At 36.4% G+C, this 23,144-nt stretch overlaps 1 protein-coding gene across 1 annotated transcript; it reads left to right on the top strand.

The window, feature by feature from the left end:
* The first annotated feature begins 4,071 nt into the window (after positions 1-4,071).
* On the top strand, positions 4,072-6,116 carry LOC114717475 (uncharacterized). Its single transcript, XM_028902613.1, has 2 exons — positions 4,072-5,830; positions 5,938-6,116. Exons 1-2 carry the CDS (start codon positions 4,072-4,074, stop codon positions 6,114-6,116), a joined length of 1,938 nt encoding a protein of 645 aa, XP_028758446.1.
* The last annotated feature ends 17,028 nt before the right edge of the window (positions 6,117-23,144 follow it).

A 23,144-nucleotide genomic window follows, 5' to 3' on the forward strand; every position in this document is an offset into this window, starting at 1 on the left:
TATTCCCTCTTCTTTTTTCTTTTCTAGTTATTAGATTAATATTTCAACTGTTAAGATTTAAATCTTTTTCAACTATTATTAAAATATTAAATCATAAAAATAATTAAATAATAAAATGAAAACCATTAAAACTTTTATAAATAGTTTATAAAAAATAAAAATGTGAGCTGTTAGAATATATTAATCTAAGGGATGGAAAAAGAAATGAAAAAATAGAATAAAAAGGAAAAAGAAAAGGTTCCGAACCTTTGGCCCGCACAGATCATTGTTTTCTTTTCAAAAATAACTTTAACTGCGAGAAGCAGGCTCTAATTTTCTTGTTAAAAAAAAATGTTCCCAAATTTATGCCACTCGTAGTCATGGAAAAAAAAACCGGACCGGACCGGCCGGTTCAACCGGTGAACCGGTGAACCGGCCTGATGTCCGGTCTGGGTTAAGGAAAAAACTGGCCAGGGTTTGAACCGGTGGTGAACCGGTTGAGCCGGTAAGAACCGGTGTTAAACCGGGTAAACCGCCGGTTTAGGTGGTTTATCCGGTTCACCTTTTTGCCCCCTCCAGAGCCCGAAAACGACGCCGTTTCTTAAAAAAAAAAAAAACACACACTTGCAAACCGGTTCGGCGATTCCAAAACACCAGCTCGAACTCCCGCAGCCTCGCTCAGTCGCTCGAGTCTCGACCCAGCGCCCGTTGTAAAACCCTTAACCTCCAAAACATCGTAACTCGTCATAAAGTCCACTACTATGGTAGAAAAGGAAAGCTGTTAAAACGAACTACCATAGTAGAAGGAAAATTTCATATTTTTAGAAATTAACTTTCCAAACTCGGGTCAACCCGATAGACGTTGCATGCAACTAAAATAACCCATTCATATTCACTGGGCCTCCGAGCCTCCGGCCCGGGTAACACATACATCAAAATCAGCCCATCAAAATAGTTTCTCCACCAAGTAAAACATAGTTCCATAAAACCATAGCAATGGCCTCCGGCCAACAAAACGAGTAGATAATGTATTCTCCAATTTACAATAAGGCTGGGAATCAGAATATTTCAAGAAAACCCTAGCTGTGGCAATATACAACTATCCATACATAATAAAGCTAGAGGCCTAAAGCTAACCAAGCTCAAGCCTCCGCGTCTCTTCCCGAAGGCACACGCCTAGAACCTTCACCTGAAAATATTGTAAGCCACGGGGTGAGACAAAGTCTCAGTAACCAACCTTTCCAATACTAAGTACTACTAAATAGGTGTTCGTGAGGTGTCAAGTGGGGCAATTCACAAATAATACATAATGATGGCCACAACAATTTATGCAAGTGAAATGATGCAATCCCATCAACCAAATCCCTCACTTTGGGGGATTTTCAGGAGCCGAACCCGGCCTATCCCTCACTATGGGGGACGTAAGGAGCCATAAAGGCCTATCCCTCACTCTGGGGGACGTAATGAGCCCGAAGGCCTATCCCTCGCTATGGGGGACGTAAAGAGCCAACCATCATACATTAATGGAGGCCTTACCACGTGGTAGTAACAGACAAAACTCTCACCAATTTCCCAATTAATGCATCATGCTCAAATCATAATCAAGAGTAATAATCATTTCACAATTAACCTCATTCAGTGGCATATCTTTCACAATTCCACAAATTCATTCATCATAAGTCCAAACCCCACAAGACGGTTTTCCATTCTTATATACAACATACAGTTCGAACACAATTACTAATTGGAGCACAAAACACAAATCTACTCACAATACCACAGAAGCAAGTACTAAGGATTGGAAAGTGGTTACCTCTCGCCTGAGCAAGGAATAACAACCAACAAAGTGGCCCCGCGCACCACCAAGACTCACAACCGGTCTACACAAGCACACAAACGCACAACCAACATATATTAGCTCTCAAACTAATAATGTGGCCAAAACAACACTTGGGGACATAAAATTCCTATCTCCCATCAAAACTCTACCCAACTTAAAGGGTATAACTAACAAAACCACACTCCAAAGTCCTCAAAGTCTATTAAAACATCAAGTCTCCTTCCAAGCATCAATTAGAGTTCAAACCTCAAGGACCCACTATAGGAATTCAACCTCCAACATCCCATTTGAGAAATTAAGGTTCCAACAACAATTCTAAACCGATTAAACCTCCAATTTAACCCTCCTTAACATAACCCAATTCACAAAACTCAAATTCAATCTCTACATTATCATCCTCAATCCCAAATCATCCAATTCCATAAACCCTAGCTCCAAAATTCAAGATTCTTTAAATCTAAGAAAACTACACCGATTAAATACTTAAACTAACCCAATGCAATCAATTAAACTCAAAACAATCGGTCAAAAACCTCAATTCCATCACAACCTAGAAAATCCTAGGGTTCCACCAAAAATCCTCATAAATTCCATGGAATTTCAAGAAAGAAAAAAGATTAGAGGTTAAAATCACTTACTTGAGGTAATGGATCCTTAGAAATGCCTTTCCCAAGCCTCAACAACGAAACCCTAGCAGAGCTCCTCTCTCCTCCTTCAGATTTTCTTATTTTCGCACAACTGAACCCTCCAGCGATTATATAAAATCGCGACCTTTCGCCGCGGCGAACTAATCCCGAGAGGAATTAGTCGCCTGAAAACCTGACTTCGCCGCGGCGAACCCCAATCTTCGCCGCGGCGAAAGCTTCCCGAGGGGAAACTCTCGCTCGCCCAGAAGAACTTCGCCGCGGCGTGCCCTTACCTTCGCCGCGGCGAAACCTTCCCGAAAGGGAAGCCTCGCTCACCTGAGTAACTTCGCCGCGGCGTCCCCTAGACTTCGCCGCGGCCAAACCTTCCCGAGAAGACACTCCCCTCTGAAACTCCCGGTGCGTCGCGGCGAAGTAAACTTCGCCGCGGCGAACATACCCTGAAAGGGGTACGTTCACCTATTCCTCCAACAAACCTCAAATCCAACCCAAACACCAAGATCAAGATTAAATCACTAATCTATCCTCAAAATCAACCCAAAAGAGGCTATTAAAACCCGATAAAACTTAGGATGTTACACCCGTCTCCTTCAGTCCTTCTTCGGTTCTTCCTCATTCGGTCTCTGGCAATCTCGATCTCGTCCTCCGTCGCCCTCGCAGCCGCCGTGTGCTCAGCTTGCTACGGCGTCCTCGGTCCCAGCTCGGCAGCTCGCTGAATCTCCCAGCTCGCTGAAGCTCGCACACGGTTCTGTGCCCTCACTCTCGGTGTGTCGTCGACCGTCGTCCCCTGCCTCGCCTGAAGCTGCTCGGTGCCCTGCCGTCGCCGTGCCTGAAGCTCCTCGCCTTGCCCGCGCCTGAAGCTCGTCGCCTTGCCCGCGCCGTTGGTGCCCTGTCGCGCCGATCCAATTGTTAGAGAGCGGCTGAGTGCTCGCCGATCTCTCCCAGGTCCAGCCTCCCAATTTTCGTTTGAAGTTTTGATTTTGAACTCTCATTCTCTGCTCTCGGCCACTCAGCAAAGTCGAACTTGGAGGAAGTGACGGTGATAATCTATTAATCTCTGCCATTTTGGTTTGATAATTATTTTTATGGTTTGATTTTGTCATTCTGGAATTTCCGAATTTGAGTTCTGCTTCTGCGTGAGGAATGGATATTCTGTGTGTGAAAATTATTTGTCTGAAGTTCATTTAATTGTCTGAATTCTGCTTCCGAATTAATTGTCTGAAGTTCATTTAATTGTCTGAATTCTGCTTCCGAATTAATTGTCTGAAGTTCATTTTCAATTGTGTGAAAAGTAAGACTCTGAACTCATCAATGGATTCCAAAATTGATGCGTGAGAAACGGATATTCTGAAAATTAATGGTACTCTGAAATAATTTGATGCTCTAGTTTAGAATTACTTGTTTGGTTTCAAAATTGTGAACGTGTTTGATTTAAAATTGTGGTCATTTCATTGTATATAATGAAGTAGTGAAATCTGAAACTATGGACGGTTGTAAAATTATGGACGGTTCCCCACTTTGTTCAATATGAAATCTGAAACTAAATAACTTGATTGTTTAATGATTAATGTTGTGTTAAGCTTTTGATTTGTTTTTTGAGTAGCAGTGATGGATATTTCAAATAACCAAAGTTCTGGAAATGACAACATGACTCCTAATACTGGATCTTCAAATCCTCCTACCGAAACCTCCACACCCACATCCTCATTACGTGCCAAAACTGATCCAGCATGGGCACATATTGCGTACAAAAAAGAAGGAACACAAAATATATATACGTGTCTTTTTTGTACTAATAGTTATAGAGGAGGTGGGATAAATAGGATGAAGCAACATCTTGCTGGCACTGTTGGTCAAATAGCTGCTTGTAAAAAAGTTCCACATGATGTACGTTATAGAATGGCAGAGTCTTTAAAAGAAGGGTCAAAGAAGAAAACTATTGAAAACATAGAAGAGGAAGTCGAAGAAACTCATGTTGAATCACCAAATGTCACAAGTAGTGTGAGGAAGAGGAAAGCTTCTGGGAGCATAGACAATTTTTTTGCTCCTAGGACAACTCCTGATTCCCAACCTGGCATTAAGAGTGCATTAGCAACTAAAGAAGCAAAGCATAATGTGAAAATGTTGATTGCTGAATGGGCTATTGTAAACTGCATTCCGTTTAAGGCGTTTGATTGTCCTTTATTTCAAAAGGCTGTGGATGGCATTGCTTCAATAGGGCCTGGGTTTAAAGCTCCTAGTGCTTATGATTTTAAAACTAACTTGTTGAGTGACTGGAGAAAAGAATGTCAGTTACTCATTGATAGCCATCGTGCTAAATGGAAAAACAATGGTTGCACACTCATGGCTGATGGATGGACTGATGTTAGACAGCGTACCTTGATAAACTTCTTAGTGTATTCTACACATGGTATGGTATTTGTGAAGTCTGTTGATGCATCAGATCTAGTTAAAGATGCCAAAACTCTATTCACACTATTTTGTGAAGTCATTGAGTGGATTGGTCCTAAAAATATTGTTCATGTGGTGACTGACAATGCAGCTAACTATGTAGCATGTGGTAGATTGATTAAAGAGAAGTATAAAAGTATTTATTGGTCACCTTGTGCTGCACATTGTTTGAATCTTGTATTGAAAGACTTTTCAAGCATGCCTCATGTGTCAGACCTCGCATCAAAGGCATCAAAGATAACTGTATTTGCATATAATCATATGGTTTTCTTATCGTGGTTGAGGAGAAGACCAACTTGGAAAGAAATTGTGCGTCCTGGTGCCACGAGGTTTGCTACCACATTTATTACATTGCACAGCATATATATGCACAAGAATGACTTGCAAGCTTTAGTTGTTGATAAACACTTTATGGACCACAAATTATCAAGGACTGAAGCAGGAAAAAATTTTAGTGCAATCATATTGGACAATTGGTTTTGGAATGATTGTTATCAAGTTGTGAAAATTGTATCTCCTCTCATAAAATTGTTGAGAATTGTTGATTCAGATGAGAAGCCTTCATTGCCTTATGTTTATGAAGGCATGCGAAGGGCGAAAATGGCAATTAAGGAGATGTTTAAGAAGAACAAGGAGCTGTATAAGCCCTACACAACAATCATTCAAACTCGATGGGACAAGCATTTAAAGACCAATCTTCATGCAGCATCATATTTGCTGAATCCTGCAATCACATATGCTCCAGACTGCTCTATCAAGTCAAAGTTAATGATGGCTTTAATTGATGTGGTGGAGTCTTACTCAAACGAAGAGGTTGATGGCTTCTTGGTAATGAAACAAGCAACTACTTATCGTGAAGCCAAAGAATCTTTCAGTAGACCATCATGTCAAAAAGCAGCACAGAAACTTGACCCTTGTAAGTGTTTTATTTAATAGCTAATAGTATATTTATGGTCATTTACTAATTTTATATTTCATATTTTCATGATTTAGATGAATGGTGGACATATTATGGATGTTCAGTGCCAGAATTGCAACGTGTTGCAATGCGCATTCTTAGTCAAACTTCTTCTTCTTCTGGCTGTGAAAGGAATTGGAGTTTATTTGAACGCATTCATACAAAAAGAAGAAATAGACTGGAGCACAAAAGGCTAAATGATTTAGTTTTCACAAACTATAACTTGCGATTAAAGTATAGGTAATTTTATAAGTTATGAACATTTTTATTTTGATATGGATTTACATCTAATTAAAATTTTATTTGTCAGGAGTACATTGAAGAAGCAGAAGGCAAGCTATGATCCTATTGACTTTGAAAACATTGATTTGGTGGACTTTTGGGTGACTGAAGAAGATCCTGTTCCAGAGTTTGATGATGGAGATGTGGCAACATTTGAAAGTGTTGTCAACAATGAAGACATTTCAAATTTGACAACTCCTGGGAGGGATAATGAAGGTATTATTGTCTTAGTCTCTTAGAACTTTATAAATATTTTTATTTTAATATTGATTTACATACATTTAATTGACACTTTATTATTGTCTTATTTAGGTGGTGATGATGATATGAATATTGTTGAACCTCCACCTCTGCAAGATGATGTTGCTACTCCTTCTAATTTTCCTCTTCCAACTATTGATGTCTCAATTCCTGACCCTGCCAATGAATTTAATGATGATTTTGATTTTCTGTAATGATGAAGATATATATTTGTTAATGTTAGTTTAGTACAATTAAATGTTTAAATCACTTTGGTTGTTTTTTGTATTTTGTTGAATGGTTATTATTGATGAATGTTATTTTTATTTTGTCATTGCCAATTAAATTATATTATTTTAATATGACCGGTTTGACCCCGGTCTGACCCCGGTCTGACCCATTGACCCTTAACCCACTAGCTAGACCGGTTTAGTATCCGGTCTGGTTTTTTGTTCATTGCTCGTAGTTCTCAATTTTGTCTGCCACATATATACTTTAAGTGCCAGCACACTAATCTTGAATTGAATTCCCGTGAAGAGTTATAAAGAATAAAGGCCGCACTCGTTTTATAGATCTTTAATGGCACCAAATCGGCTTCTGGCTAGGGGATAAATGTTGCAAGAGAGACTCAAATTCAATATATTAAAGGTACTCTCTTCATAAAACGGAGAGAAGATTTTTTTTCGAGGACACTAAATTTTTTTTTTTTATATATAGATGTATAATTTTACCTTTTATTTATTATTGTGTTAATGACTTTATTTACATGAGGTATAATATATATTATTAAATATGGATAAAGTAGGAAAATTGTTGAAATTTAAATGAGGATTAACAAATTTTAAAATTTTTCTTAATCTGTATAAAACTTGTTGAAAATGACTTATAAATATGACTAGATGAATAGTGATTTTGAATCTCTCTCCAAGTTTCTAGTTATTCAACGCTCCTTATTAGTAACAACTATCATTCTCCTCTTGTTCTTAAATATAAGTAACATTTACAAATGTTCATAAATTTTTGTAGCAAAATTTTTATTTTGCCCCATATTAATTACTTATTTTAATACTCAATATATATATTTTTATTTTATTTTTCAAACCATACTTTCTCCATCATGCATTATCTCTCTCATAATTCTTTTCATTATAATAATTTTCTTATTATTTTCCTTATACTTCCTCCCCCCATAAATAAAGGTATTTTGGAGGGGAAAAACCTTCAATTTCTACATATTTATTGTATTTAACTAATTTTAACTAATTTTTTATCTACGTAATAGAGTTTAAAGTTGCTTATAAAAAGAAGATGAAGAGAGTACTGCCCCTATCTTTATTATAAGTTTTAAATAACTAATTCACGGATAATAAACAATTAGTTAAAAATAATAAATAGATTAAAAAATACTTTTGTTTTTAAATATGCCTTTATAATAAATGAGAAAAATGATGAAAAGAATTATGGGAAAGTTTGACAAGAGAGAAAAAATTAAGAACAACATTAAAAAAAATACATTAAATGTTAAAACAGACTCAACTTGAAACTTATAAAATGAACCACACCCATTTTTAAATTTGAAGTTTATAAATATAACTGAAGAAAAAGATTATAACAGAGGATTCTTACGTACAGTAATAAATTTTGAAACAAGACAACAATAAAATATTCCATTCAGTTCAAAATATAAGATAAATTTCATTTATTTATGTTTATCCAAAGATTAGTTAAATTTAGTTTAAAATACTAAATATATGAGGCTTTTTTTTCCCTGAATATGGCCTAATTAATGAAAAAAAATAAGTAAAAGATATAATAAATGAATTGAAAATAAAAAAAAATATATGAGAGGTAAAATTAAAAAAAAAATCATTAGATGTTGAAACGAAAATAAATATTATCTTATGAAAAAAACTCTTCTAACAAAATTTATCTTATATTTTAAATTTGCTGTTGATAGCAAAACAGAGTACTATTCGGCATACGGAAAAGGAATTAGAGTTCTACGAAATAAGCTTATGAGGTTCTCCATTTCTCGACTGGGGCACCCTGCTGAAGATAGCTCTGACAAGATCAGCATAGAGGGGGAAAACAACCTGCTCGAAAGCCAGGTGGAGTCCACAGAGCATGTTCCTCTTTATACGAGGGGAAAAGAATTATTTGATCATTTATAATTTTTTTAATTTTTTATTATCAATTTTTGCCTTTACCCCTCGTCAGAAATAACTTATAAATTTGACTAGAGCGATATGTGAACAGTACTTTTGAAAAATCTAACTAATTATTAGGGAGACCCTATCAAGATTCTACAAGAGCTTAAGGGACCTCTTGTATATCACTCGAGAGACCTCCTGAAAATCACAAAAATGAACTGAGAAACTTGAGAGAGACCTTTTGCAAGTGTTTGCCCCGAATCAGCCAGAACTTGCATGAGGAAGGCATATCAACACACCCACACCGAACCCCATGTGTTGCGCAGCCAAACCTAGAGACTAATATTACAACTTACGCAATCGGGTCTTTCAGGCAAGACTTTAGGATTAAAAATCTGTGCTTGTTTGGCATCATGATTGAAATTATTTATAAATATATTTTGAGACAAAATTTTTTTCACACATTTATTTTGTCTTTTGTTAATCATGATTGAAGAAAATTAATTATAAGTTATTCCAATCGGTTCTTATATACTGCTCGATTTAATTTATAAGTGGAAAATTTTATTTTAGTTTAATTTATCAAGCAAAAATTAGTCTTTTAATCTTTCAATTTTTGATTTATATATGACTCATTTTTTAATTATTCCTTCAATTTTTTTAACTCACTTTTAATTTTGTCCTTCATGTTCTCATTTTTTATATTATTATTCTTGTCACTTTCAGAATCATCCAATGCGGCAAAAATGTTTAGAAGCACCCTCCAACTTAGCGCCTCTTGGATTAAGGGTGTGTTTGGGTGACACTTCAAACCATGATTTGGAGACCCAAACCATGGTTTGGGAAATAAATCACCCAAACACCCACCCAAAAACCAAAACCATGGTTTTAGAAAAAGCAAAATTTTTTTGCTTTTGGAGAAAAAAGGGAGAGTGTGAGAGCCTATAGGATATGTATCTTGTTATTTTTTTATAAACATATTTAATCTTATATTTTATAAATATATATACATATTAATTATTTATTAATTATATTATCTTATGTATTATTAATTATGTTGGTAAAAAATATATTATTAATAATTTTATTCCTTCAAATTAAAATATATCATAAAATCTATTTTTCTGTAATTATCATATTAACTTATGTTTTTTTTTAGTAATTTGTATATACAAAAAGTGTTTCTGATAACAACTATCCAAATACTCTCACTTCTCAGAATCACTTTTTTACAAAATCTATTCTTCACAGAATTTATTCTTCCCAGAATCTATTCTCTAGAATCACTTTTCCAAACCACGGTTTGGTTTCATCTAAACACACCTTAAAATGACTTCCTTCGGCTGAGAAATTCTTGTATACGCCAGGTGTACCACCCCATTTATACACTGGCCAATAACACTTTGACAACTCAAGGAATCTTTATCCTACCTGTCAACCCACATGTCACTGCCCCTATTATTTTAATAATTTTTTAGTCATTCGTGTGTCTTTACTCTTTCTCTCTCCTACCCCCTCTACCATCCGCAATTTTTTTTTATAAAAAAAAGCATTCACTTTCCCTCTCCTGGTCTCGAGTACCCCACTCCTCTCATCTCTATTCCCTCCCTCAGGTACAGCTGACAACCCAGCCCATATGCACCAGGGCTGAGAAAGAAACACTAGACCTTTTCCGCATCATTCTTCGTCTCATCTCACTTCAGTTTTCTAATATGTCATGGGAATCAATTAGTATTGTGTTTATTTCTCTTTGAATAATTTAAACAGTGATAGAAAATAGATTATATTTCAAATTAACCTGCATTTTTTCCATTTCAATATTTTTCTTATTTAAAACGTTTTAATTTTTATTTTTGATAAAATACAAATTATTTATAAATGAAATTCTAAAATACCAAATTTAATAATTTTCAAAATAATATATAACAAAGTTAAGGAAATAATATCGATCATTTAAAATTAATTTAAACAGTTTTAAGGAGAGATGATGAGCTACTTCATTTATATTTATGCATATAAAGTTTCTTTTTTAATTAGATTTTGTATAAATTGGATTTCAGATACTAACCGATCAAAGGTAAATTTCAAGACTCAAAACATACTTAAAGATTATTTATTAATATAGATGCTTTTACAACACATTTGACAATTAAACTAATTTATTTAACAAAACCTTGAATTACTTAATCTTGATAAAAAAATATTGGATCTCATAACTTAAAAGTAGCACAAAGCTAAACACAAATTAAAACCAACAACGAATCAGATACATTAATTCTCTGAGGTTGATCATGTACGAGTAGATAATAAGTACTTACTTGGAGGGTTTTGTAATAAACACCCTTGAGAAAACAAAGCACAAGTAACACACCGGCTACTTTTCCAAATTCCAATCGTCGGAGGAAAAGCATTTATTGAAGACGAGAAAGAAAGCCCGCAGCTAAAAGCATAAATTATATGCGTATGAAAATAATAAAAAATGGCCAAATTGATGCGACTGGGGAACACGCCTAACAATGGCTTTCAGCAGAGCCAGGTAGAGCGGGAACTGCGCGATTGCATAGAAGGAAGCAGGAAGACAAGTGGCGGCATAAAGAGGGAACACTCCTTGCTTGAATTTGTCTTCAAGCACGAAGAAATGAGCAGCGCAAAAAGAGATGAGCATCGAGGCAATGGACACAAACAACGAGCTTAAGCCCAGAAGAAGCTTCAGTGGTAAATCCCTCCTAAAATCTCTGTGTTGTTTCCGAGAGGTGAGTATGGAAAGGAACATGATCAGCGCAGTGACAGAGAAGCAGAGCCCAATAAGTGCAGTGACAGCGAAAAGTTCAAATGCAGGCCTTCCTTCTAGCTTTGGCTTGCCAGTCTGCTCATCAGTGCCGCCGGGGACTTGGCTCGACGTTGCAAAGGAAACTCCAGCAACCAGCGCAGCCACCACGGAGCAAGATTCAGATGTATCCTTAAGCCATATGCTGCTTGTCTCGACAAGCAGTTCATGATCTCTATGAAGATTTGTCCTGGAGTTTCATCTTCTTGGTTGGCAAGGAAAATGAAGTGGGATGGCAGAAACGCTTTCACATGCTGCAAACATTCAGGTTCAATATCGACAGATAAGAAATATAATAGAATAGAGATGAATTTAATGAGGCACACTGTTCAAGGCCCTTTGTTATTCCTCATATAGACAGGGTATAAACCCTAGTTTACAGGAGAAGCTTACACATGTATACTGCACAACAGATCAAGAATAAATTAGAAGAAATAACAGTTAGTTGGGCTTTATATAACTGGGCTTATATATTGGACCTAGTACATTCTTAACATTCCCCGTCAAACTAGGTTTTGGTGAATCTATAAGGCCCAGTTTGTCTCTAAATGCCTGAAACTTGGAATGAGATAAGGCCTTAGGTGAAGACGTCAGCTAATTGCTCGGAAGTAGGAATGTACTGACCTGTGAGCTTTTGGTCTAACACTCTATCTCTCAGATAATGAACATCAAGTTCTATGTGTTTCGACCGAGCATGATAAACTGGGTTTGATGCTAAGGCAGCTGCACTCAAGTTGTCACACTAGGCAATGGGAGGATGCTTTAGGTAGACACCAAGTTCTCCGAACAGAGATTGAAACCATGCGAGTTCTGTAGCTAGATTTACGAGAGCTCGATATTCTGACTCAGCTAAGGATCATGCTACTACATGCTGCTTTTTGGCTGACCAAGAAATTAACGAATCTCCCAAGAAGACACAGTACCCGCCAATTGAACTCCTGTTATCAGGGCAAGCCACCTAGTCAGCGTCTGAGAAGCCCTGCAAATTGAGGTGAGTGCTCGGTTTAATATGTAGAGCTAGGTTTATAGTCCCCTTCGTATATCTGAGAATCTATTTGAGTGCTTCCCAATGTAGATCAGTTGGTGAGGAAAGAAACTGACTCAACTTGTTTACTATGAAAGTGATGTCAAGCCGAGTATTAATCAAATACTGTAGAGCCCCAATTGCTTGTCTGAATGCAGTGGGATTATTGAGAGGTGACCCTTCATCTTTGGCGTAGTGTCTATTTATTACCACAGGCGTTGGTACTGATGAGCAATTTGTCACATGGAATCTGTCAAGAATAGCTGAAATATATTTGCTCTGTTTCAAATATAAGCCTGTATAATCTCTAAAGGCCTCAATGCCTAGGAAATGATGAAGTTTTCCTAGATCTTTTAGAGGAAACCGTGAATTAAGTTGTTTAATAAACAGCTCAAGTACTTTAGTTGAATTACTTGTGACCACAATATCATCCACATATACTAGAACAAACAAAACAAATTCCTTGTGTTTGAGAAAGAACAAAGAAGTATCGCATTTAGAATGACAGAAGCCCCAGTTCAACAAAGTAGATCTTAGTTTTTCAAACTAGGCTCTAGGTGCTTGTCTTAAGCCATAGAGTGCTTTTCTTAGTAAGCAGACATGATTAGGAAACTTAGAGGATACAAAGCCTTTAGGTTGCTTCATTAACACTTGCTCTTGTAAGTCACCATTTAGGAAGGCATTGTTAATATCTAGTTGTCTAATTTTCCTCCCAAAAGTAACAGCTAGAGATAGTACAAACCTCAAGGTAGAAGCTTTCAGCACGGGACTAAAGGTCTCATCAAAATTTTCCCCAAACCTCTGTTAAAAGCCTTTGGCAGCTAACCTTGCTTTAGGTTTGTAACCAGATCCGTCAGGTAGTTGTTTGGCCTTGAAAACCCATTTACAATCAACAGGTTTCTTCTGTCCAGTATAAGGAATCAAATCCCGTGTATGATTCATCATAAGAGCTTTGTACTCATTCAATATTGCCTACTGCCACTATGGAGAATTAAGTGCCTCTCGTACAATTGTAGTCTCTTTTAGAATAATTGTCTCTGTTGTTACAGTTCCAATGTAGGGAAATTTGGGTTTGTGAATCCCTGCTTTACTTCGAGTCACCATTTGATGTTTGATTGGAGAATTATCTCCTGAGGAGGATTCTGTTGTCTGAATGTTCTCTTCAGCCTGTCTACAAGAGATTTCTGGAGATTTGTCACCAGCTGAACCAGAAGATTAATTAGTAGAGACCTGCTCACTTTCTTCTTCATGCTCTGTTTGTGTAGAATCACATTCCATCATTGGAAGATAAGGAATACGATCTGAGGCATCTTGAGAATCATTGGGACTACTACATTGAATGTTGTTATCACCACTATCAGCTAGACAGTATCTCGGCAGAGAGCACAGAGCAGATTGAAAGCAGGATTTTGGGTGAACTTCTTCAACAGGTACCTCTTTCTTGTTTAGAAAACCTGTAGAAAAAGGAAAATCATGTTCATTAAAAACTACATGATGAGAATGTAAACTCTTCCAGTAGGACTTAGGCACTTATATCCTTTATGATTGTTGTTGTAACCAATAAAGACACTTAGTGGTTCTGAACTGCAGTTTATGATCATTATAGGGTCTAAGGCATGGATAGCACGCTGTTCCAAATATTTTGAGATGTTCATAGTCTGGAAGCTTGCTAGTAAGTTTGAAGAAGGGTGAGATCTCTCTTAGAACCAGTGATGGTAACCGATTAATTAATTCAGTTGCTGTATGAAAAGCTTCCCACCAATAGAATAAGGGCATCTTGGCTTGAGCTAGGAGAGTCAGACCCATTTCCACTATGTGCCTATGTTTCCTTTCTGCTCTCCCATGCTGTGGAGATGTGTGGGGGCAGGAATATCTAAAATGTATGCATGATTCTTGGAAAACTTCCTATATTCACCTCCCCAGTCACTTTGAACAATTTTAATCTTACTTTCAAACTGTTTTTCAGTAAAATTCTTAAATTGAACAAACATGTGAAGAGCCTCATCCTTGGTTTTTAAAGGAAAAATCCAAGAGTATCTACTATGATCATCAACAAAGAGAATATAGTATCGGAAACCATTCATAGATTGGAGTGGTGAGGGTCCCCAAAGATCAGTGTGTATTAACTCAAGTGGTTTAGAAGCATGTGAGGTCAACACTTTGAATGGTAAAGAATGCATTTTTCCATAGTTGCAAGATTCACAAAAACTAGCTCACTTTCATTAGTGGAAGATATTTTCAGATTACATTCAGCTATAATTCTATTTAGAATCTTGTCATTAGGGTGACCAAGTCTACAATGCCAAAAGGTTTTACTAAAGGCTTTAAAACTAGATGCTGTGTTAACAGCTTCTTCAGCAACTAAAACTATATACTTGTCTTCCTTTCCTCTTCAAGTCTAGAACTTGGAACATGCCCCTACTACTTGGCTTTCCCTGTAGTATTAACTGCCCTGTTACCTGATCCTTCAGAGAAACACCATTAGTGTTAAAAATCACATCAGCTTTATTATTATGAGCCACTTGATACACACTGAGTAAATTCCTTTTGATTTGAGGAGTATAAAGTATTCTATTCAGCTTAACTTCTCTATTACTGACATTTTTAATAGTTGAGGAACCCATTTTTTCTACTCCAAGTTTAAAACCATCTCCAACCACAATATTCATCTTACCATTAGTTTTAGTAGCATTATCAATTTTGTTGATATCATTGGTCACATGACTTGTTGCTCCACTATCCAGGTACCAAGCATCATCATTTACCACCTCTGGAGTTGCCCAATAAGCACTATCCGGATAAGTGTATGTGGTTCTCTGCTGCTTCCAACTACCAGAAGGAACAAAGGACCGGTCATAACAGTAAAAGTAGTTCTCAACCACATGACCGACCCTACTGCAGAGTTGGCATTTTGGTGGACCATCGTCATTGTTGTTGTTTCTCCCAGAACCTCCACATTCATTTCGACCTCTGCCACGTCTTCCTCTATTTCCACGGCCACCACGCTAGTTGCTTCTAGAGAAAGAACTACTATTTGATGTGAGGTGAAGGAGTCATCAAGTCGAATAGAGTTTGCAAAATGAGTTGAAGTTTCAAAAATAAGTTGAAGCTACTCTAGTTGACTCTTAAAGGTAAAAAGTTGAGACTGCATCTCAATCCAACTTAACTCATCAGCATGGTTGGAGAGTTGAACCACAATAGGGTTGTAGTCGCCGTCCAGTCCAGCTAAAGCCTAAATGATGAGATCTAGCAACGGTATTGGGCTACTGGCAAGTGAGAGCTGTTCTGCCAGATTCTTGATTTTTGCCAAGTACTCAGACATCTTCATGGAGCCTTTTCTTGTCCTCTAAAGTTCAGAACATAGAAGAAGAAGACGAGATTTGGTTTGAGCACCAGCAATCTCCTTTGCAGCACGCCAGAGACCAACAGAGGTGGAGACTGAGGTCATTTCAGCAGAAATTTCGTGGTCATGGTATTAAGAAGCCATCCAAAGAGGAGCTGGTCGGTTGCTACCCAGTCTTTAAAGGCTGGGTCGATCTTCGTTTTAGTTCCTTCGGTGATGAACTGAGTTAGGCACCATTTGGTTCCATTGATGAACCCTTCCAGCTTATGACCTTTAATAACAGGCAAGACGTGTGTGAGCCACAATGAGTAATTAAGTCTGTCCAACTTGACAGAATAGGATTGGGACAATGGGCTACTCTTTTCAATAAGTTTGGCTAAAAGGGCGGTAGAGACAATAGAGTTGTCATCCATTCTGGACGTTTTAGATGATGTCCTAGGGTTATTTTGGGACTCTGGTGATTCACTGGGATTCGACATTGGTGACTAACCAACTGGCTCTGGATACCAAGATAAGAAATATAATAAAATAGAATGAATTTAATGAGGCGCACTGTTCAAGGCCCTTTGTTATTCCTTATATAGACAGCATATAAACCCTAGTTTACAAGAGAAGCTTACACGTGTATACTGCACAACAGATCAGGAATATATTAGAAGAAATAACAGTTAGTTGGGCTTTATATATCTGGGCTTATATACTGGACCCATTACATTCTTAACATCGACGAACTATTTGTTTTTTTTTTTAAACCACTAGTGATTATAAATATCTAGGCGGGTATTTACCTGGTACCATTTGATTCCCATTGCATCTGCATGGCATCGCCATGAATTTGCCAAGGGTGAGACGTGAATTCGTCGTACTTGGCTGCTAAGTGTAATATAGTGTTGTCGTCATCATCGACCGCTCGAACGAGGTCTTGCCAGAGTTGAGGCTTCTTTAATACCTCGTTCAAGTGTTTCTCTAGTAAATCTAAAATTCTGGGTTGTCTATTCTCCACAGCTACCAGCACTATATTTTTCTTCTTCGATGAGGTATCGTGGATGGAGACTGGTAATCGATCAAGAATTTTTTCCACTACTTCGGTTATTCCTTTCTGGGCTGCCACCAACAAGGGCGTATCAGTTCTTTCAGTCTCATCTTTGTTCTCACCTGCCATGCCAATTCATCCCACTTGATTCTCTATTTTATATATCGATCGTAACAAACTTCAAATTAAATAATTGGATTACCTGTCTTACCAATTCATCCCATCTGTTATGAGCTCTGAGCAATCCACGGACGATAACAGCATCAATGAGCATACCAAGTTCAGTTGCTACCACTACGATGGAATTGCACATTTCCACGGACCCTCTCGCGGCCGCGCGATGCAGAGGCGTGTCCCCTGCCTCATTCGCCTTCCTCAGAGCCTCCACTTTTTGCTGATTATATCCTCTGTCGGCTTTGAGGAAAATATCCAGCAGGCTCTTCACGACATCTTCTTTGTCTTCGTTGATGGCCATGTGCAGAGCCGTGTCTCCTGAGCTCGTGATCTCTGCGCTCCACACCTCTGGTTTTGTTCCGTATAGCTTCACTACTTCACTCCACTCCCCTTGCAATGTGTGGTCGTATAATTGTCTCATATCAGAATCATGTTTCTCTCTCTCTTCGCTCATTTGGGAATATGAAAATGGAGACTCCATTTATTTGAGAACTATATACTATGAATGATGAGAACAAGGTCACAGTACTGATCGATAACGTTCAACAGCCACTCCGTCGTTGACGACTATCCATGTCAGTTTATACCAAACTCTCTCTGACGCTTTAACTTTTGCCCTCCATGAATTAGATTTAAATCTTGTACAGCATAAGGGGTTAAGAGAATGCTAAGCGAGACTACTTTATTAGATTTGGAAATGAAAAAGGTAGAGATTGGAGCATAGCATTAGTTTGAATAAAGGTTTTTAATAAGATAAAGTGTACTACTTATCAGATATACCTCCTTTAATCCTAAACTTAGTGTCAAGTTAATTAACTTCACCGTTTTAAAATTAATTACCACAGTAAAATGTTATCTGATAATTGAAAGAATTCCAACTTGTTGCAATTAAGGAGTAAGATTATTGGGAAAACAGTTTAACTACCACATCTTTGCCTTGTATTTAGAAGCAACTAGTAGGATTCTAAATCTCTGGAAGTGGTACTAAGATAGACACCTTCTCAGTTTTTAGACCAGAACAATTAAGGACAAAATACTTACATCTTATGAATAAAGCTGGAGAGAAAAAGCGAGAGAGAACCACGCCACGCCCAAAAGATCACAAATAATATTACAAATGTCACATCTGAAAAAAAATAATTATAAGAAAAAACAAGGGGTATATATAAATGTATACTTGTAACGAGTTGAACTGAAAAGTTTAACGGACCAGTTTCTCATTCTTACGTGTTGGAAAATTTCATTACAAAATCCAAAGGATATAAATGTGGGTAGAGATGACACTATTTTTAAAATCGTGTTGTGTGAGACTCTTTTAATTCTTTCTCTTCATAAATTATACGTATTGAAGTACTTGACCATCTCGCTTCACAGTCTAGCAATCTTGAAAATTACAAAATTAATTTGAGACTCGGAAGAGAAGTTATGCGAGCTTTTGCATGAACAGATAAAGTGAATTGAAACAAAGGAAGGAAAAAGAATGGAGTTAGGCAAGAATCAGGCGAAGCCCAGGTCTGTCTCTTGGAAGCCTCCTTATATGAATTGTACGTCTGAGTATTAAAGAAGGGAAGAAAATAAAAGAAGAAAGGGAAAAGCGGAAAAGATTGTGGCTCACAAAAGCCAAAAGAGATGGAATTGAACTACTCAAGGTATTAATTAAAGGGAGAATGACATTCAACACTCCCTAACAAAGTAATGTAAAATGAGAACGTGTGTGTGTATTTATATATATATATATATATATTTTGAACTTCTAAATTTACTATTTGAACGATATATTTATAAATAAAAGACCATCATCTGACACTAATTATTTTATACAGTTTTTGATTGTCACCCTCCCTTGATTGAATGTGAATTTTCGTGCTTTGTGGCAAGAAAGTAAATGATCTTTCCTTCAAGCATACAAGTGTATATAGTAATAATGTAACCCAGAGTATTGTAAATATCAAATCACTCGGAGATGGTAATACCAATGATCTATAGCTAATTAATTAAGTACTCGACCCCCTTGCCTTCACAATTAGAAATCTTGAAAGTTACAAAATTGAAATAGAGAGAGAACTTTGGCGAGCTTTAATTTTGTTGATACCAGAATATTTGTCCTGAAAAAAGCAGCAGCCGATACCCATGTGTTTCATACACATACATATTTGGCCGAAGACTACAAAGACAAATTACATCCTCTTGACTTCACACAAATATTATATTTGATCTTCGATCGAGATTCTGGAATTAAAAAACTAGGACTCAGTTTAATTGATGGGCTGAAAATTCGTTAATTTTAATATATTTTGGTAATTAAATTTTTACCACAATAATACAAATAATTTTATATGCTTTCCAGGACTCATGTTCAAGACACCAGGGACTGTTTGGTATGCATGTCTGAATTTTGATAGATTGTAAATGGGAATGGGATTGGGAATGAGTATGGAAATGGGAGTGGCAAAATTAATCCATGTGTATGGTGAGTGAGCCACATCACCATCAGTTACTAATGTTTTCTTATAAATTAACAAATTATATACGAGCATATAAACTAATAATTGATAAAACTATAAGGACGTACGGCTCAGCAAAAAAAAGAAAAAGAAAAAAAATTATAAGGACCTAATTAAAAATAAGGTGAAGTTATATGAACTTGTGTTTTAATTTTATTAATTTTATTATTTGATGAATTTTTTTATGATTATAATTTATACTTCCATTTATCTGATTATGTTTCTATTCAAACTCATTTACAATCCCCGATAGTCATCTAAAAACCCTGAGTGTAGCTATGTTCTTTTCATAAAATAACTTCTACTACGGGTCGCATATTTGGTGGCTGTGGCGGTGGTGTTGCTGCATTGATATTGTTATCTTGAATTTTAAAATGATATCTTCTTAATTTTTTCTACTTAACTATGTCAAGATATTTAAAGGTCTTTAATTTTAATCATTTCAATGTGTAATAATTAAGATATAAGTTCCTCATAAACTAAGGCCAAGTAAAAATTAGGATTAGCAGTCCATCATCAGCTACTCAACGTAACATTTGAAATTACACGCCACTTTCAAACGATGTTATCCATGAACATATGTTCATTTAATTTGAACCTATCAGGAAACAAGAAGTTACAAGAAAGAATAAAGACATGGAAGACGAAGGGAAAGAGTCCACACTACACAAAATCTTGAATAAACGTTGGCAAAAAAAAAAAAACCTTGAATAAACATAATCCTAGATGGGTCTAGGAACAAAGACGTCTCTGATCGTATGCTCATTAAACTCTCATAAAAATGCCTTTGAAAAGATCCATGTAGAGCGTAAACTCTACAATTGTGAAGGAAACAGGAAGACAAATGACAACGTAAAGAGGGAGCACTGATTTCTTGAACTTGTCCTCAAGCACAAAGGAATGTGCGGCACAAAAAGAGATGAACATTGAGATAATGGACACAAGCAGTGAGCTTAAGGCCAGAAAAAGCTTCACCGGCAATTTTTTCATAAAATCAGCTCGTTGTTTTCGAGAGGTGAGGATGGAAAGGAACATGATGAGTACAGTAACAGAGAAGCAGAGCCCAATGAGTGCACTGATAGCGAAAACATCAAACCCAGGATGTCCTTCTAAGGTTGGTTTGCCAGTCTTGTCATCATTGCCACCGGGTACTGTGCTCGATGTTGCGAAGGCAACTCCGGCAACCAGCGCAGCCACCACTGAGCAAGATTCAGACGTCCGACTAAGCCATTCATCACTCTTTTCAACAAGATATTGATGATCTCTAAGGAAGATTTATCCCGGAATCTCCCCTTTTTCGTTTGTAAGGAATGAGAAATGGGCTGGCACCAACGATTTCACAAACTGCCATCCCAATTCGATCGTGAGAATAATTAAATGCAAATACTTAAAAGGATAACTAATACATGCATCCTGAGAGTGGAAAATAAATATAATATAATATCTACGTATTTACCTCATACCACTTGATTTCACGTTGCATCTGCAAGGCGCTAGAGCCCATAGTCCGCCATTCGTACTTTGCTGCTAAGTGCAACACAGTATTGCCATTAGAATCCACTGACTTAATAAGGTCTGACCAGAGTTGAGGCTTCTTCCACACCACAATTAAGTGTTTGTATAGTGCATCTGCAATTCGGGGCTGCCTATTCTCCACTGCCACCAGTACGATATTTTTCTTCATTGATCAAGTATCGTGGATGGAGGCTGGCAATCGTTCAAGAATTCTGTTCACTACTTCGAGTATGCCTTTCTGGGCTGCCACCAACAAGGCTGCATCACTTCTTGGAGCCTCTTCATCACCTGCCATATGCCAATTCATCCTCTTGATCCTCTATTTTACATATCGATCGTAACAAACTCAAAATTAAATGTTCGGATTACCTTTCTCATCTTGTTTATTTTTTTGAAATATATATGGAACTGGAGCTCCATGGAGCGAACCACCTAATACTCCGAAATTCAATGGGCCAGGGCCTCCTCCACCTTTAGTCAGGTATGTCCTCCTAGGGTCTTTCATCAGTTCATCCAATATCTGAATACTCCATGTATGCTTGCGTCTCGCATTTGTTATTTCCTCAAATGTTTTCCCTGACAAGCATATTCACACAGACAACTTGGTTTTTTTTTTTTTGGGTTGAAAAAAAAAAACGAACGCAGAAGTGAAAACTTAATTTAATTGGAAGAATTACAGTATATAATCAATATAAGTTAAACATGAATGTGGCATACCCAATCCTAGAACGCGAAAAAAAAATTGCAAGACAATGAATAGAAACTGAAAACAGGTAACAGAATTTTGGGGAACAATATTTCCCTGAAGATGAGAGTTGTACTGCTTCTCTGCATCCCTTTCTGGCGCCTTTACTCCTGCCAAGATGATAAACGCATGATAATTTGTCAAACCAAGCCGACTATTTTTTTTAATTTCCCATATTAATTTCATAAATTTATGAATGAATGACAATCCGAAAATTGCATGTTCAATTAACATAATTACTTAGCACGTTACATTTTTGAGAGCTGAGTTAAAATTTTTCTGATCAAAGAGACTCGTGTGATCTTTCTTTTATTTTTTTAAAATATACATTTTAGTTTATAATTAAAATAGTTTATTTTGGGATATATTTTATCAAATTTATGAATATTTTATACTTATTTAATTAGTTTTTATCTATTTTTCCTCTTCATTAATTTTAGGTTTTTAATTATGCTGCCCTCTATGAAAATATTTAAGAAGGCATTTTAGTTAAGGTTAAAAAATATGTTGAAAAATTTTGTAACTGTCTATAACTTGAGCAAAATTTAAAACTTTTACGAATATATGTGCGCTCAGATTTTCTTTTTAGCTTTAATTTGACAAATTATAATAGGAAGGGATTGAAACCAAAAAAAAAAGAAGGTAGAAAAAGGGTGTAAAAAGGAAAAGAGATTTCCTTTCTCAGATTTTCTTCCTAGCTTTAAATCTCATCTATATTGATTATTTTAAACATACACATGTGCTATCCTCCCTTCGAAAATATGTTCTAGTTTGGTGCGAACCCATGTGTGAGTAAGCAATTTTCAAGAATTTTTTTGTCAGGTCCAACCTAAAAAATGAAGACCAAATTAAAACTAATATATCAGTAGCATGATTTATTTCCGAACTACTAATGAAAATCAACATGCCATATTAAACCAAGTAATACAGTATTTCAAAGATAAATGGTGCAACTAAGATTGCACAGTATCGACACAATAATGATTAAATAATATAATTTAATTAAAAAATGTAAAAAACTGTCCATATATAATTCTAAAAATAGAAATATTTAAATAAAAATATTAATTCATAAATAAATGAAATATTTATGTTTGAGTAACATATAATTTAAGAAAATAAAGTTAATAAAAAATATGATGGACTGCTATTTGTTCAAAATCAAAACGACGTCTTTACATACACTCGGCAAGGAAGAAATATAAAATCTAATCAGATTGATTGATTCAAAACTTTTAACCCAACTAATCAGGAGACTAATTTACCAGTTGATTCATCTGAATGTCCCACCTACATTGGATTTAATATATGATGTTCATTTCCCGCGTACATGTGTGGGGAACCAGTTCCGAGCACCAAGTGCTCATCAAATTTGAACTGTCTATATCTTGTTTGAATGGTCCAGATTTGATTTCTTTTTTTTTATTTATTTATT

Source organism: Neltuma alba, unplaced genomic scaffold, assembly GCF_004799145.2.
Source record: "Neltuma alba isolate B1F8T4 unplaced genomic scaffold, ASM479914v2 tig00011737_pilon, whole genome shotgun sequence".
NCBI lineage: Eukaryota > Viridiplantae > Streptophyta > Magnoliopsida > Fabales > Fabaceae > Neltuma > Neltuma alba.

What these genes read in the sequence shown, in the direction of transcription:
- LOC114717475 (XM_028902613.1), top strand. Translation starts at nt 4,072, where the DNA reads ATGGATATTTCAAATAACCAAAGTTCTGGAAATGACAACATGACTCCT. An exon ending in AGCACAGAAACTTGACCCTT is followed by an intron (nt 5,831 to 5,937) that starts GTAAGTGTTTTA and finishes ATGGATGTTCAG; the next exon opens with TGCCAGAATTGCAACGTGTT.